This window comes from Lingula anatina, chromosome 2 (genome assembly GCF_051362555.1).
Source record: "Lingula anatina isolate TDL-2025a chromosome 2, LinAna3.0, whole genome shotgun sequence".
NCBI lineage: Eukaryota > Metazoa > Brachiopoda > Lingulata > Lingulida > Lingulidae > Lingula > Lingula anatina.
In genome coordinates this window covers 39,536,404-39,554,641 of record NC_141768.1, presented here as the reverse complement: position 1 = coordinate 39,554,641, position 18,238 = coordinate 39,536,404, and the positions used below count along the sequence as shown (strand labels likewise).

The 18,238-nt window shown below is 35.2% G+C and overlaps 1 protein-coding gene across 1 annotated transcript; it reads right to left on the bottom strand.

The window, feature by feature from the left end:
- Nucleotides 1–341: 341 nt before the first annotated feature.
- LOC106179936 (glutaminyl-peptide cyclotransferase) lies at nt 342–15,234 on the bottom strand. Its single transcript, XM_087004996.1, has 7 exons — nt 15,047–15,234; nt 9,755–9,898; nt 8,055–8,327; nt 7,215–7,385; nt 4,703–4,802; nt 3,957–4,070; nt 342–2,351 (listed from the first exon to the last, which is right to left on the bottom strand). Exons 1-7 carry the CDS (start codon nt 15,146–15,148, stop codon nt 2,200–2,202), a joined length of 1,056 nt encoding a protein of 351 aa, XP_086861122.1. The 5' UTR covers nt 15,149–15,234; the 3' UTR covers nt 342–2,199.
- Nucleotides 15,235–18,238: the final 3,004 nt, after the last annotated feature.

Below are 18,238 nucleotides of genomic sequence, written 5' to 3'. Positions count from 1 at the left end.
CAGGGGTTACAACCCAGCCGAAGCACTGCTCAAATGAGTTTTTGTAAGTTTGAACTGGGATAAAGTAGAACTCACGTTGAATTTCAGGTTTGGGATCAGCGTTATTTATTGGAAAATGGTAGCGATTTTTGAACGTTACCTTGTATCAGCTCTGAATGATTATAACAAGATATGAAAAGTTAGGAATCCAGAACCGTATTGATGAAATAAATCGATGGATTTACACGCTGAAAGCATTATTATTAAAACATATCACTGCGACCAGGTTTGTCCAAATCACAACCGAAACGTGAATCCTTAATCATACATTTCTTAACCTGCATTGATAAAAAAGCACTGTATTGCAAAACTAAATGTTTTATTAAAAGCAAGGAAATGAGCTCAACATCAGTCAATCCACAACAATCAATACTGCTTTTAGCCTCACTTAAAACATGTTAAAATGGCATTTCATTGCCACGCTTTTTTTCCATAAATCTATAAATTCATAATCATTGCTTCTGAAATATCAACTCGAATTAAGAATGGTAAATTAAAGCGCTGATACTAATGAAGCCCCAACCTTAAGTTTGCCCACAGGCGTTTTTCCCGCAAGGTACTAACCTTTACAAGCAAATAAGAAGTTGTGAACGAAGTATCTATACACTTATTTTGATAGCGTTTTCGATGCTTTCTCTGCATGACAAAACAAAATTATTTCCTCCATCAATCTTTCCGTTTCGCTTGGCACGAAATTCTTCCGTCACGTCTCTAGAAAAGGTGTGCCAACTCCTGTAACTGTGTCCTTCAACTGAGACAGCGAAGCCCTGCCGCTGATGACGTGTATCCGTGCTACAGAGAGGCAAACCAGAACTTCCAGTGGCAAGGTGAGCGTAATCGGGCGGTCTGTTGAGTTAGGTCGTGTTACCTTCACTAGAAACGCACCTTTACTGAGGAGATTTGTGCGTAATTTTGCATCTGCTAATCCATAGCAATTGAAAATATTTCATACATCCTCAGATGGTTTTCATACATAACAACTCGCTTTATTTTGACAAACTAAATAAATAAATAAATACATAAATAACAACCGACTTCCATCTTAAAAGTGACCGTTTGTGGGTGTTGGTTGCTAAAAATCAATAACAATTATACACAATTTTTTTGGCGCCCTGATAATTTTCTACTTACAAATCGATAACCATAGATACTAATACCTAACATAAACATGAATATTTTTATGTGCAAATCACATTCATGGTCCCTGAATTTTTGCTTTGAAATTTGGCAATTAGAAACAAAAAATCTATACATGGCCATATATTTCCTCAACAATAATTTGAGAGACCAAATTTTTCTTTCAAACGTAGTTTCAGAAACATGCTCTAACAATATGTACTTAGTATTTATCGTGATAGCCTACCAAAAATATTTTAACTGCTAAAATCCATGAAAACTGAGTTATTTTCAACATTTCATATTTCAACTAAGCGCTACATATAACACAACCATAAGGCTGCTATGCACGTACGTCCCTCATCAAAAGAAAGAAAAATGATAATGAAACATCCAATTAAGCTTGTAGTCTTAAAGATATATATAAACATTTAAAAATCTGAAAATACCCTGTCATCACTTTTCATTGTGACGTGCATAGATGAGTTTCTGTACCTGTGCTTGGCAACCAAAAGGTAAGAAGATATAAGAATTTGTCAAACTACATCAAAACAGAGATGAAACATGCGATTTCTATTGATTAACTTTATAGGCATTTCGGCAATTCAACAAAAAATTAACCTGCTTGGAAACTGAATTCCTGGAACTAAATGACATGACATCTGACTGAACACAACAAGATCTAACAAAACTAATTAGGTTGCCATGAAAACCACACACTTTATGATGCCACAATAGACATGTTTGCTTGGAAGTTAGAAGCTGGGAATGAATGAACCCACAAAACATAAAAATCAATGAGGAGCAGAGGCTATACATCTTGCCTTTGTTGTGAAACGTTCGAGGTACTTGTAACGTATTATGATGCCCAGTGTGCACTAATTAAGCGAGTGCATTTCAAAGACCAGATCAATATTCCAACAGGCAAAACTTCATTCTTGGTAATGGCATTTCTATCATGACAAATAAACCTACAAAAACCAGTTTCCCAACATTCTAAATGCTTTAAAGCTAAATACAATGGCAAGTGTTAATAAACATGTTTTAAGGCTTTAAGTGTAGGTACTGTAGCACAAAAACTTGAAGTATTTTATTTAAGTTATCAATGGTAGTGTAGTCCAGAGCACTTTCATCATCAGATGGCTTATGCCACACACTAGGAAATGGGTAGCAGATCAAATGGAGAATTGGCACATCTGAAAGAAATAGCAGAAATGAAGATAAAGGTTCATGGGCACAAATACACAATTAAATTGGTGATTAGGCACAGTGCTATTGGCCTAACCTTTTCAATAGACTTCCTCATTAAAATCTTATGAAAACAACTTTGTCAAAAATATATTTTTCAGTCAATGTCAACAGACCATCGGAAACCTGTCTATATTTGAAGAAACAGAAAACCTTGGTATTATCTGCCAGTGCAGAATATCTTCACCCTCTTATCAGGGGCTTCTAAAATAGTATACAAAATTAAGGTACGAGTATGCGAAACAATAATTTTGTACCAGACTACTCATGGCCGGAGAGTAAAATATCTGTGGGTTGCATGTAAATTTGTTAGATGTGTGGAAACAGGTAAAACTATACAATTCTGCAGAAACTGTGGTGCAGCTACAAACAAACTTCTTGTACTCAGGGGATAAATTCTATGTAGAGCAAAATGTAACATGATACTTGTACATGAGCCCAAATAGCATCAGGTTGAATACTTTGTTGGTAATTTCCAGTGCATCAGGCAATTTTCTTAATGGGAATGTAATGGGAAACCACTCATATCATTTCCCATATGACTAACATTTTTCTTTTTGGTGCCTTTGAATTTTACATTATATTATTAAAGAACTACTTTTATGATAAAATTGTTGCTTGACATAAAATTACTTCAATATTAATGTAACATTACAAAGCTAATCAGCAGGTACAAAAAGAGTGCACAGAAAGTTGAAATGAACTTAGTAGCTTGACATATTCCCAAAACCTAGAATTTTGTCTCTTTCAATTTGTTTCAGTAATTACATCCAAGTTGTAATATTAAGTATTGATTGTAGGGAACCCGATGGGGTTATCTAACTTTGATCACTAAAATTAGGAATAAATGCTTAAATTCTTAGGGAATATATTTTCAGAAAAAATTGCCATCAGCACTTCTATTCAATCATCTATCAACAAAACAGCGTCTATTCATGTGTCATAGTTTCTCGTCTTTATAGATTTTAAGGTTTGAATTGGAAAAGATTAGTGGTTTTGCAGGGTATGTAGACATAGATGATATGACTTTGGGAAATTTTTTAATATATACATTATACTTTTAAAAGTTACTTAATAATAATCTTAATAATTTTTGATAAACTAATTCTCTTTGTCTAGAGGAAACATGCATTTCTTTTTGAGTTACTGGTTTCATTGCAATCCCTTCCTTAATTTTCGATTAATGATGGAAAACACAATGTCCTAATGACCCTCGAAGGAAATATGATTTACCAATAAGAAGTCATCAGTAACTTGGACCACAAAATATGGAAAGCTAAGGGCTAGGGCCTAGAAACCAGAAGACAGCAGAGGGCAGTACAATGGAACAGTCCAATTTGTTTGGGTGCCTGCTCTAAAGGCACTACACACAGTACATATGTAAAGTAGGAACCTGAAACTGGCATGTCAGACAGATTTATCAGTCTCCATCAAAATGCTGAGCCAATTACCCTATGAGGAATCACTTTGTTAGTAGTATACATTGTAAGGGGGTGGGGGGTGGGGGGGTGGGGGGTGCTGCCAAGCCCTGGTGTCCCCTTGGTTATACTTACTCTTTCTTAAAAATGGTATGTGGTCATCCTCTATGCCAGCATTATAACTGAGAGGTGTTTTGGAAAAGTAAGGGTCATGAGTAGGGATTTGGCCTTCCTTCATTAAATCGGACTCTGAAATAACAAAAAATGTGTGTCATTTCAAGAAATCTATTCAAAACTTACCTTCTCTCAACAAAAAAAATCAGCCATATAATATACAAGAACAAACAAATGCCAAGCCTTTCAAGTTCTAGTGAACATTTAGAGCGATTCATAGAATCCAATCTATGTGGGCTACAGCCACACCATCCTAGTCTTTTCAAAGGATAAAAAGGAAGTCATTGAAGGCCTATCATCAGACATCCAATTATTTCTCTCCATGCCTTTGCCTTGCTAACTGCATAGTTCAGAGAGAAATTTCAATTATGTCTTAGGTTAATAAACATCAGGTGTCTAGATTACCTCTGATATAAACCATTGGTATGATTAATCAATAAAAAGCAAATCTCAATTTCCTGTAGTCAGTGATTCTCTAGAAATAATGAAAATGATACCTAAATGATGACCCTGTGCACTGCTTCCATTGATTAACACATGTAGTCAGTCTTATTACTATGGCTCTTATCTTCAAGAATGCCATGTCCAATTTCCAGAGCCTGGGAGTGTTAAAGAGAAACTGCAGACATCTACAAGTCACACTCAATAGGTAAACAAAAACCCCATTGTTTTCTATTCTTTGTTGTTATTGAAGTCTTCATACTTACCTATTCTACTTAACCTTTCAAATAATTTTTGTGTGTTCTGGAACCAACTGTGAAATTTTGGATTTGGGGCTCCTATCAGGTCCAACAGTACCATCACATCCTAAAAACAAAATTTATTTTATACTGATATATTTGATGTGAAATAAGCACAAACTTGACATAAATGAACTGTGATAAAAACACAATGAATGGCAATGCTTTGAAGATTGTGTTCTCAATATTTTAAGGGTTACTGAGTACATGCTATGTAGTTGCTGAAGATGTGGATATTTGCAGTTAATTTTTTTATATATCACATATATACCCCATTCTTTAACAGTTTTGCTCCATATTTGCCACAATAAAACTTCATTCAAAGCATGATGCTCTTGGCTCCATCATCAAACAAAAGATCTATTAGAGTAGACACTATTGCTGACATTAAGCCAGCCATTTAAATAAGTGAATCACTATATGCAAAACCCAGGGGGACCCTCCAGAGAAATCGGATTAGAACCAGCGACATTAGGATCCAATTAGTCCCGACCAGGCTACATGCATGGCTGGCAAACAATACCTGATTCTAGATGATCACAGCTCATCAAAACTCATGCATGCAACATGATGACATTGGTAGAGAAAGATGAGAGATGTCTAACTAGGAAGGCTTAAAGAGCCTGACAGTACACATTTTTTTGTGTAAAATGTTGTATAGGGCTCCTATAATTGCCTATAAAGGAAAACTAAAAGTAACAAGTGGTGCTAGGTATCAGATTCAGAAAAGGAAAATGACTTAGCATTAAGATAGGCTGGGATATCAGCCTCTCAATATATGATTATCATCTACTTCACTACTGTACTGCATACTACCCTCCAGAAATAAATACTATTTAGACTTGGTTCCCATACCTAGATCGATCTAACAAGATGGATCCATCTAAGAGGGGTTTCTCGCTAAATTGCTTTCAGCTTAAGCGGTTTAAAAGTCTGTCATGCCTACTGAATCTGCTAAATTAATTACCCCCTAGCAGCTTCAGTAGGCGTAACAGACATCAAAGTTGATTGCAATTTAGCGAGAATCCCCTCATAGATAGATCAATCCGTAGTTAGTATGATAGGGTCTGGGAATGGTCCCTTAGGCCGCATTCACATCGAGAAGAGCCGAGGCTCTACAAAGCCGAGAACTAAATATGTCGGACGTACATAGAAGGAAAACCGCCAATCCTTTAATGGTCTCTCCGCCTCTCACACGCCTCCCCACCCTTCGTCTCTGTGGGGGTACAGTCATTAAATCTCGGTACCATTGGGACGACGCGAAGGGAGGCGTGTGAGAGGAGGAGAGACTATTAAAAGATTAGGCGGTTTTCCTTTCATGTACGGTGCAGTTCTCCTTTCATGTACGTCCGCCATATTTAGTTCTCGGCTTTGTAGAGCCTCGGCTCTTCTCGATGTGAATGCCGCCTTAGAGTAATTTCAGAGTACAAGTATGATAAATGACAGGCCTAGCAGTTTTCAATCAAGACTTATTGTCTAGTGAATGACTAATTATTTGACAAAAAATCTTCATCAATCAGTGGCATTCTAACTTATACTGCCATCCATTGAGAGCCTGTAAACTCCATGGTAATGGAACCCTCTTACATAAATACGCTATTGAGGAGAATTTTTTTTTTTCTAATATCTTCCGCTTTTCTGTTCAAATTGATGTGAAGGATATTTAAAGGGAGAAATAAATATATGTGGCAGTTAGTCTGTCAACTGAATAGATAATATGCAGATCTCTGGAAAACAAAACATGATGTTATATTATCACCCTCACACCAGGGATTAAACATTAAAACAATCAGCATAAATACATTATTTGAAGATTAGATATATTCAATACATGATCCCTTTATCTTACATATCTTCTAGAAAAAATATTTTCAATTTTTCTTATTTAGACACTCTATAAAAACGTTGAATGAAACCCAAGAAAACACGTCAAAAAAGACCTTTACCAGAACAGAAAATGTTTGGATAATTGGCTATATCAGAGATTCTAAAATAACATGAGAAACGCTTTGTTATTGGCATGACATTCAAGACATTATGTAGGTTGATCGGTTTGAATTATTTATGTCACAAGACTGTTACATGTACAGTCAGTGGTTTATCAAGGCAGATTTAACACACTGATATTTGCAACAGAAAACAACACATCTAAATTCAACAACGAAATACCCCACCCCAGCCCCTGCCGGGAATTGTGATGGCTCTTGGGTGCATATTTTTAGATGTAATTATGTTAGCAAATAAAATTAGGGAGGATAAGAGAGGAAATCAGCTGAAGAGAGAATGATGATCACAACAGAATTCAAATGAATCTAAATTTTTTAAAGAATTGCTGATTGAAAAAAAAAAAAAAATGCCAGCCTAGAGAAACACCCAAATGAGGTACTAGTAACAATTATTGCTTTTGGAAAAACTCACACCTTAAGTAACATTTAACAGATCATTTGAATCTATAGATTATGTTGTAAATTATACCTACCATCCTGTGCAATTCATTTGTGTTGAAATTGTCTGAGGATTCCGCAGGGAATTTGGTGTTTTCTAACTTGGCAGCTAAGTGCCTAGCACCATAAATCGAGTCTGTGCTGGTCCAATGTTTAAAAGCTTCTTCGCCATCAAAAAATATAAGCTGCAATGATATATCTTTTGCCTGAAAGGTGGAACAAATGTTTTAAAGTACATTAAAGCAATAATAACTCTTCGTTTCGGCCAAAAAATGAATTTTCCTGGAGTAAACAACAATTTTCCCATACTTACCAATGGTTAATGAATCCATTTTTACATTCAAAGTTAGTCCCTGGTTTTTTTCTAAAAAGTTTGGTTTTTTGTTAAAATCTCTTAAGAGATTTTAACATAGTATAGACATCAATGGAAGTCACGTGGTCTAAAGACAAGTTCAAATATCAGAATAAAAGCTATAACTGCTGTTTTTATGGTAAAACAGAATATATTATATTTCTATGAGTTATTCACAAGGTTTTTATTGTGAAATATAGGTCTCATACGAAGAGTTATTATCCCTTTAACCTTGACAGTAGAAGAATACTGATTCAGTTTTAAAAAATGATCAACAAAGATCTGAACAACGACAAAAAAAGCTTTTGATAATCCTTTGATTTAATGAAAAAAGATCAATTAATTAGCTGGCGGCCACAAATACTCTTGATACTCTTGGGTGGGTTGAACAAAGTAACCTTGTACAGACTTAAAAAGCAATTAATTATCATGATTACATTTAGTGATGTGCAAAAACAATGTAAGATAAAACTAAACATGTCAGGACTGATATACAGAAATGACACTGATGGGAAACACTCACACCATCCCCACTGCCTTTTTTTAGCAGTTCCTTCAGTGAATCAGCCAAATGTATCATCATTGCACAGGGCACAGCTGAGTCAGTTGCAGCAATAAAGTGTGCGTTTGGAAAATACTTAGAATCAAAATGACATGCTAATACAAGTCTCCGCCTGGCTTGGGGATTGTATGTTGCAATAATGTTGTTGAAGTTTTTATCTTCGTATGGTGTTGTGTCCACAAAAGAATCTTCTTCCACCTGCCATCCAAGGCTAGACATACGAGACTTGATGTGCTGGTAAACATAAAAGAAAACATCTATATTCTCATCAATATTTTAAAATAATAATAAAAGCTTCAAACTTTTGCAAGACTTTGATATTATCACTCGTTCTAAACTTAATTCAAGCCAAAACTGGCAGTCCAGTCTTCCCTATACATTTCTCTTAATAAACCTTTATTGGATATCTAACTGGTCTTCCCCCTGTATCAAATAGCCGTCTAAGTGATATCCTGAACAGAACTGTATGTGCCAATTCCCCATTGCTTTTTAATTATCCCTGTGTGTTGGTAAATTATATGTAAAGATGCGAGAAAATTACGTACTACAATGCAAATGTAATTGAAGATGGTCCCTTAGAATTTGAGAGAGAAGATCGCTGCTTTTTTTGCTAGTGATCAAATTAGGGTTTTTACAATACTCGACAAATTCAACTTGTAGGAAAATAGAAGTCTCACTGATGATACAAACTACAAGGCCAATCTTTTGGGTGAAACATTTTTGTCACTTTCTAAAGCATTTTCAGAGATTACAGCACTTTGGAAAATAACCACATAATTCTGACAGTGCCTCATTTGACCCCTTAAAACATTTGCTAGTTGCAGTTAATTCTATCATTTATGGATAGTTTTTCCATTGGGTTTTTTCATTGTTGTAAATCAGCACAAAGACAAATGCATTATTGAATGATTATATCCAGAAAAAAACTCATTTTCAGTATCTGGATGATAATAAATGGTTACAATATCCTTATGCTCACAACTGCTGAACAAATGATGCTATCAAAAAACATCACAAAATTTAATGAAATAAAATTAAACAGTCTATTATGAGAATATGGTTTGTTTTTATTATAACTTCAAAACAACCAGATTAACTTTGTGAAGGAAAGTAGTTTTTTTTCTTTTCCTCATCCCTCTAAATAATCCTTTTTCAAATAGAACTGCTTCTTAACTAAAGACATTTCTTTCCTACACATACAACGGACTCATAAATAACTTAAAAGTACTGGAAGTCTGTGTATATGTTCGTAATTATCTCGAGTTAATACGAGTGTGTACACAAAGTAAGGAAATCCACTTTTGTTTTCTTATCAATATATGTAGTTTGAATGAGAGGCTCTCAAGATCTGAATATAGCAAAAATGTGGTAAGTTAGGTGGATTTAATTCAGCCATGCCTACACTTAGATACTAGAGATACTAAAAAGGAGTGGCATATTGTAAACCAAATATTTTAAAGAAAGCTATAAGATATTATCTTCCTTTTGTTAAGTCAACAGTCTGGGAACTTATTTCCATGAAAAAATTTTGTTGAAAAAAAATTATCAGTTTAACAGTATAGTTAATAGGTATGAGCTTAGAACTACAAATATCTATAATCATAACCACCTTGAAAAATACTGGAAAACACACAGAAATGAAAATCAAATAAATAGCTTACTTCTTGAACTTCAACATTTGCAGGTGTGCCTGATACTCTGACTTTCAGAAAAGGCTTCAATTCCTGTTTAAATAGATCTATGTCGGCAAGCCCTGCTGCTCTTTTTAGCCTCTCTGATGTCAGTAATTTGTGCTTATGCTTTAACTGAAAATCAAAAACAAAGTGGATATAGGACAACAAGAAACGTGAACAAAACAAGCCAGCAAAAGTAAATGAATATTTCAAATATGAAAATTGTCTTCCCTTTCACACCATTAAAACACTTATCAGAAGCATGCCTGAAATTACATGTATTATGGATATCAGTAGAATCAACAATGTGCTATCAAGAATACATGGGAACACATTTTTGGTACAATTTCGGCTTTAATAAATGAATGACTAAGAAAAAGGTCTGCCTTATCACAGCTCAACAATAAGACATGTACAGTTTAAGATGGCCATTCCAGATCCCAGCAAAAATCATCATGCATACACAAACACTTGTTATAATTGCTTATGTAAGTTTGTCTCTTTGCCTCAGCTTACAGGTGGTACATAAAATGAATGTCAAAACTCTTTTAAGTTCTTTACCCACTGCTATCCTTAAAATAACCTGCTATTACACATTCAAAGGCTTAAGCCAAATAAAGTCTTAATGTTTTAAGCACCAGTAATAACTTTATTGCTAAAAATTTTTAATGCCCATATGTACTTGAGAAACTACAAACCAAGAGTGGAACTAAACATCTAAGAAAGCCTAAAGCTAAAATAAGTATAGCATTACTATTACACTAAATACTCTTAATATCATTTCTGAAATCTACAGAAACTTAATGAGTCTCTTGTTTCTATAACTGTATCACCACTGAGATTATATCTATATAAATCCCCATTATTGTATATTTTGCCATATAATGAACTTTTAATTTCTCAAGTGTATTGATTTCTGTGTTTTCTGCACACTTTTGAAATGCCAAGCATAAGTGAAGTGTTCATGCAACAAGAGATTCACCATGTCATTTGCCATGGAAACAGTAACTTCTTTCCACAATGAATGAAACAATATACTCTCCTTGGAGACCAGGCAGTTCAACAGTCTGGTTGTATTTTAAGTCAACTTGGGACACCTTAGCTAAGGAAGCATTCACATTGAGAAGTGCCGAGTTCTAGTAAGGCCCCAACCTAAATATGGCAGGACCTACATGAAAGGAAGACCGCTAATCCTGTTAATCCTCACCAAGCGTCGTCCCTGCAGGAGCACAGTAATTTAATCTCAGCTCAAATCAACCGGTCGAGGGACACTGCATGGGGGATGTGTGAGAGGCGGAGAGACCGTTAAAAGATTAGCAGTCTTCCTTTCATGTAGGTCCGCCATATTTAGGTTGCGGCCTTACTAGACCTCGGCTCTTCTCAATGTGAATGCTCCCTAAGTACTGGTAGTTACCATCTCAACAGATGGAATGATCACAACATTAACCTCCATATTTTGTCTCAGAAGTCTCCAGTGAGGATGTCCCTGGGTCACCTGGGTCACGGGCATCACTGACCTCTAATCTCATTTGACCTTTCATTTGACCCTTTGTTGCAGTCAGCCCTCAAAAGTTTAATTTTAGGGACAATTCTGACAAACCTCCCTTACTGTGACAAACATGACTGGACCAGTCATGGCTTAAATGGAAGTGTGCTTGTTTTGGGTGAAGGAGGTGGTGAGTTCCATCTGTCCAGGTCATACCAAAGATCATCATGAAAATAGTCTGCTGTCTCCTTGCTAAGCACTCAGCACATATAATAGAGGTTGAAGTAGGGGTAAAAAAGACGGTCACATGGTAGCACTGGTAATTGTGTCAGTTAACCCAGACTGCCACTGCGATGAGAAAGAATAAGAATGGAAAACGATACATAATAACCAGGTATGAGTTTGTTGATTTATATATATATACCTGTACATTCAATATATAACATATATTTTGAAGAATTAAATAAACCTCAATTATTATTATTATTATTATTATTATTATTATTATTACAGTATGTACTTAAAACAAGACTTTTTTCATCAATGCTTCCTGGTGGTCACTTTTCTGGTGGTTTGTTGGCAGAAAAGTTGAAAGATTACCCTGGCTTCCAATGGTAAAAAAAATTACAAATTTGCCATCTGCTGAGACAGTAAGTGTTAAATTTAACTGTCACAGCTCGACTAGAAATGTGTCTTAGATAAGATTACCAATATCAGAGTTTATCATACAGGTTGTTCCATTATTCATTGTGCTATTTAGAAAATAATACACATGAAAAATTTGAACAGAAAAAAAACAACAGAAGTCAAAACATAAAACAAGTACAAATTGTTAGCGTTGGCAGTCTTTTTAGCTTCTAAGTTAAGGACAACAACAAAGCACCAGCTCTTCTTTTTGTGTAAAACTAACAATATAAATTACTTTGATTTCTTGATCTTATAATCAAAGAGCATATTTATTAATGACCTCTGAAGTATACACAATAAGAATTTCCTACTACATAAATCCTTGGTTATCAATCTTCTTGTCTTCTTCATTAAAACCTTCCTACTGACATCCTTTTTGACATCATTAATATAATTTTTGCAGCGAATTACACATCTTTGTAGTCTTATGGGAAACTGGATTATACTACCTGCTGCTGCATCTAAATGGTAGAATTCTTAGAGGGTTTTTAAATAAAATATGATAAATAACATCTGTTTTGTTATTTCATTCAGAGTTTTAGCCTTATTTATTGTAGATCTGAAAACCCATTCCGTATTTGCTGTTTGGGAGAAAAATCACAAGACACCATACAACAAGTTACAAACCCTACACTTTGCAATAAGTATACTAATGTCATATTCACAGGTTGAAAGCTTCTTTATTTGTCCCAGAAAAATTAAAGAAAAAACACTGCACACTGCATACAGTATTATGTTGAAGTGCATCATTTATTCTTCTTCTATTACTTGTTCAAATGCTATAATCTTGTTGTAGGTATTGCAGCAGGTAGGAAGGGCAAGTAATCAATAGTATTTATTTTCCATGGTAAGAGATTCATTAGCTCCTAATGACGGAGACACACTAACAGGTAATTAGAAGGTGTTCTATTATTCACCGGAGTGTGATTTCCTGAACAGGTGGTTGGTAACCATGATACTGTACATTTCCAACATTTAAGCATTTGTTTCACTTAGCACTACTTTCTCAGGCTATAGAACACACCACTAATCACATGCATCTAGTAGTAACTAAGGCAGATGCTTGATAATAGGTCAAATTAAATTATACTATATAACGGGTTTTCTCAAAAGTAAAGCAGTATCAGAAAAATTGGGTTTCTCTCTTTTTTCATGGTGATAGGTCTGGGACCAACATTTATTTTCAAGTAGCCTGTAGAATATGTCAATTTAAAACGATTATAGCTCTCATCTAGATCTGTCAAAGGACCTTGATCCGATTGTCATGAAAACACTGATTGATTTCAAAACATTTCAAAGTCAGTACATTAACTCCCAAATAACTTAATTTTATTATAATTAAAGATCAAGGCATTTATCAATTAATCAATTACCATTCCAGTTAGCTTTCAACATGGAAATCAAACACAGTTAATAAAACCCTTTTCCAAATTCAATCAACAACATTATCCAAACAGAGATAGAATATCCTCTTTGGAGTTCTATTAATGTTTTGTCCTAAATTAACCTTATTTAGAAAATTAAAAACAATGCATTCTACTTCCTCCTAATTAGTATCAGTTTAGGTGGCACGTTACACAGTATAGTAATATTACATTAAAAGTTTGTTTCAGTCATCATGCATGTTCTCAGGCAGTGATCCTAGTAAATTCCAGGACTCCATCATGTTCCCATCCATAGGGTCACCCACTCTTACCACAAGTGTTGAAAATACTGTAATGAATCTATCTTTTAAATGGGAAAAATTAATCTTTCAGATAAATAATTTTGAAATCAAGAAAAATATAAATCTATTAAGCACTTTAGTGCTTTTATTGTGTAAAATAGAACTATAGGGGTAGCCTAATTTTCAGTTTTGTTGCCACCACTCAACAGAAATGTTCTAATATTTAAAATTCATGATTTAAAAATACAGTATCAGCAAATTTTACAATTTTCCCCATTAGAAAGATTGAGTACTTAACCTAGATTCCATTTTTTATAACTTTTAGAGTATTCATTCAGAACTATTCAACTGATTTCATTTCTACATAGTTATTAAAAATGAACACTTACAAGTTTTTTTAGATTCATCAAACATATATATATATTGAAAGTTTAAAGATAAATAGACTTTTCAAAGTATTGATACCTATTTTTATGTAACACAAATGACTTGCCAATGACTTGAGATAGTCCCCACAACCAAACTGGTACATGAAAATTACTTATTTGGTCTATGACAAGGAAAATTGTAACCATTTACCAAAAGTATTAAACAGACGGGGTTCCATAAGTAGATTTTCAGATTTCTCATTAAAATAATTATAAATGTGTAAAATAGGAAATACCATCAGTAATACCAAATTGGCAAGTTTTTCAGAGCTTTATTTTTTAATGCTGTGACTAATGCTTAAATATATATATGGACTGACTGCACAAATGTCTAATTATACCAAATATAGTTTAACCCCTCACCAAAAACAAATATAAATAAGTAAAACCCTTGCTCTGTAATTTAGTTCAAAACTATAACTGTATGAAAAAACTAACATTGATTCATTGCTCAAATGATTAAATACAATGAAGAGAATGAAAGAACACCGAAAAAAAATAAATAAAAAGGCTAAGATGTTAGCCTTCACAGCTCTGTCACTCACTTGTTGAAATAATTTAAGAGGCAGAAATTAAAGAAAAATAACTTGTCTAGAATAGGTCTTTAACCATATCAAAATGTGTTGTCTGGTGAAAAAAAAATTAAAATTTGACAATTCATTAACAATTCATTAAATACCCCAACAAACAAACAAAACCGTTTTTATGATTTTTAATGTTAGATGACAAGTAAATATTTAAATAAGAGGGAGTCAACAGGGTGTTAGAAAACAAACTTTCACTGGCCACATCCTGCCAATGATCTATGATATACCAGCAGCCTATAAGAGACGTATACAACTGTATATACAACATATATAGCATGTAAGGGGTACCTGCATTTCAAAGCATGTCTGGTTAACTTGTATACATAATACACATAAAGTTAAACATCGCCAAGGCACTACTACTTAGTTTTCAACTCTTGCTAAAAGTATAAAAATGTCGGCCACGAGCAATATACTTATATTTACCCGCTTCTCTGACCAATGTTCTGCGCGTGTAAGCTTTCCATATGCTGTTACTGCCAGGCATACTGACAGAATCGCTCCTGATACACAGGTTCGCCACTTCATCCTCCTTCACGTCAGACTGCATATATGACCGAACAACAGCCAGCACTTGCCTACGCGGATCTTACTTCCGGCTGATACCTATCAATACGCATGTGCTGTGAAAGTACGTCAATCAGCTTCCTACGTGTTCCTTTAGTTGGTATATCGTGGAATAAAATTATGTACGTCAATATGATAGAAAGCATTTAATGACACATAACCTTTTTTCCTGAGAATTCCATACCTATTAGATGTTATTGAGAGGTGATAGACATCGTTAACTTAAAAATGAAAGGATGAGGGATATTTAGTGTAACACCACAGCAGACGAAAACGGTAGGCCCTACCAGAAGTGTTCTGAACGTCGACAATGGATCCAAGACAAGGCAAAAATTGCATAAGGACAGACTAAAATTGCTTATATTGCTTATTAAATATATATATATAACCTACACTTTTGGGTAATATATATAAGCTGTAGGCTATAATTCATTTTTAATGTAGGGCCTACTGGCATATGAGAAATAAAACAGCTTAATCGTCTGGCACGCCCCCTCGCAAAGCAACATGAACAACATTGGACCACAAAGTTGTCCCGACTTAACCCAAGTATTTTAATTTACGAGGGGGTGCGCCAGACAATTAAGCTGATTACTTCGACTGCGCCGTAGCGAGAATCCCCGCTGGATAAATCAATCCTGCTAGTAGGCTACGAGAACTCCAATCTATTCTGAGCACAGCCGTAGTTTCTCTTGTAAAGCTAGAGCCATTACAGCCAAAAATACCGTTGTAACCATAATCAAAACGGTTTTATCATTTTCTAATTACTACGACCACTTAAAATGTATATCTCATATAGGCTTTTCAACAGCACGTATCAGCTATCTTACCAGACTTAAATCAAGACCCTATCGGAAGCTCTTTAATCAGAGATGGATAAAGGCGTTTTCGTATCGCCTATTTCTCTGATGATTCAATTGATTGTTTTATGCGCAACACTCCATTCGCCTCAACTAATGCAACCGACTAAAAAAAATTTACCCGTTTCTCCAAAATATCGAAAAATAATAAGTTTACCGGGGATGTAGGGCCAACGTTACAAGTCCGTTGAAGGAATTTTGATTTGACGTGGGGAGGGGGGAGGGGTCTCCTAAAAATAAACGTGGTCTTTTCACTCAGGTAAGCCATGCGGATGTTTTTGAATGGAAAACCCTTTAGACCTGAAGAATCTCTCTGTCTCTCTCTCTCTCCTAAAGTTCTGACGCCGTTTTTAAACAACAAAATGTTTGTAACACCTTAAGACGTTTGATTTTCCTTTCCCTATCATGTATCTATTTTTCGGCTCTCCATGAGAACTCGCTCAGAAAATTCTTTCAAGTATTTAAAAGAAAGACCGAAAGTAAATGGAACACTATAGTCTTGAAAGTTTTACCTTTCCTAGCACTTTTTTCTGTTTATGTTGTTCACCCGACCTATCAAGCCGACCACCGGGCATCACGTTCACGTAACCATTAAGTTTGCTACAAGAAAAAAAAAATACTTCATGCATGCAGATGCTCTGACTTTCTTGATTTGAGTCAGTCTGACAGACTTAATAGAGATCAATAATGAGATTACCTATTTCATGTGGTTTAATTATCACCGCCTACGAAGTATAGACTAATTCTTCCCAGCTGTAATCGATTCTTTCTATTATACATGTATAATGCAGTAAGACATCAAATCAGGAAATTCATGAGATAAATTTCCATACATTGGATATGTTGCTCGAAGACACGGACAATAATTGTCTATGTAAACGAAAAATAAATTTCCTTTAACATAAGTATAATAAGGCACTGGTACGACCAAATACATTGTAGAATACTGCTCTTATGACTACAGCACTTGATTATATAATGTATTAATGATCAAGTTTTAAAACAACTTTGTGAAAATATATTTGAAAATTATTTTTTGTAGTTTTACCGCCTCATTTAAACAATATATCGTTTGTTCATAGTCATTGCAAAAATGTAGGTCTATTTGTACCGAAATAGATGAATTATGATAATAAATGATAAGAACAATGATACAGGTATTAAATATGTTAAACATCCTTTGTCAAAATGAATAGAAAACAATTGTTTGTTGACATCTTTAGTGGCCTTATAGTTTAAATCTTTCCTTCCACCTAGACGTTTTGAAATGCTATGCTACCGGTAACTGACCAATTTTTTCCGTGAATAATGATACCAGGTTTAATTCTTAGTTCTGTTTGGGGGTGGTCGGCTCATGCCTTAGTTAAACTACCTCTAATCAAAATAACACGATCCAAGGCTGGGCCCCTGGGGACGTGTGTTTTGACAACGCCCCTAGTTAAAAGCTTAGAGATTGTTAGTGGGACGCTCGGGATTGAGATGCTCCGATTCCCGTGGATTTTCCTTCGTTACGTTTGTGTGAAAGAGTGATTTGATATATCAGTTTATAGTTATATCTGATGGAGTGTGTGTGCGTTGCTGTGTACAGCGTACTGCATGAGGCGTCTCACCTCAGCGTGGTGTAGAGAGAGGCGTCTCACCTCTGTATGAAAGTGACCAGAGAAAGGTTGTACGAGACGTACAGCCTGGAGGGGGGAGGGGGTGGACTGGTTGCAGAAAGCGCTCTTCGGTCAACAAGTGACCTTCATCAGCTGCAGAGTCCGAAAAAAGGGGGGGTGGGTGTGAGGGGGTGGTCAATGCTGTATAGCAGCAAGTGGTTTTCCCCAGGTGGAGAGAACCCGGTTCTCATCAAAGGTGTCTCGCCTTTGTGAGTGTGTGTCTGCTTTCGCAGATTGTAAGTGCACTTTTGTGCGAGGACGTCTCGTCCTTACAAAGGTGTCTCGCCTTTGTATGTGTGTATCTGCCAGGCAGATCACAGTAAGAGAGTACGTTCACAAGTGTCTCGCTTGTGACGATGTTGTGAAACCACGAAAGTATCTCGCTTAAGTGGTGGTGTTGCTTACTGATAGCGGCACAGTAAGGTGGTAAGGAAGACTGTCAGAAAATATCTCTGTATTCGCCCCTGGGATACATGGGAACTTTATAAATAAGCCCTTCTTGTTGTTTTTTTTTTATATGATAAAAAGAGGAC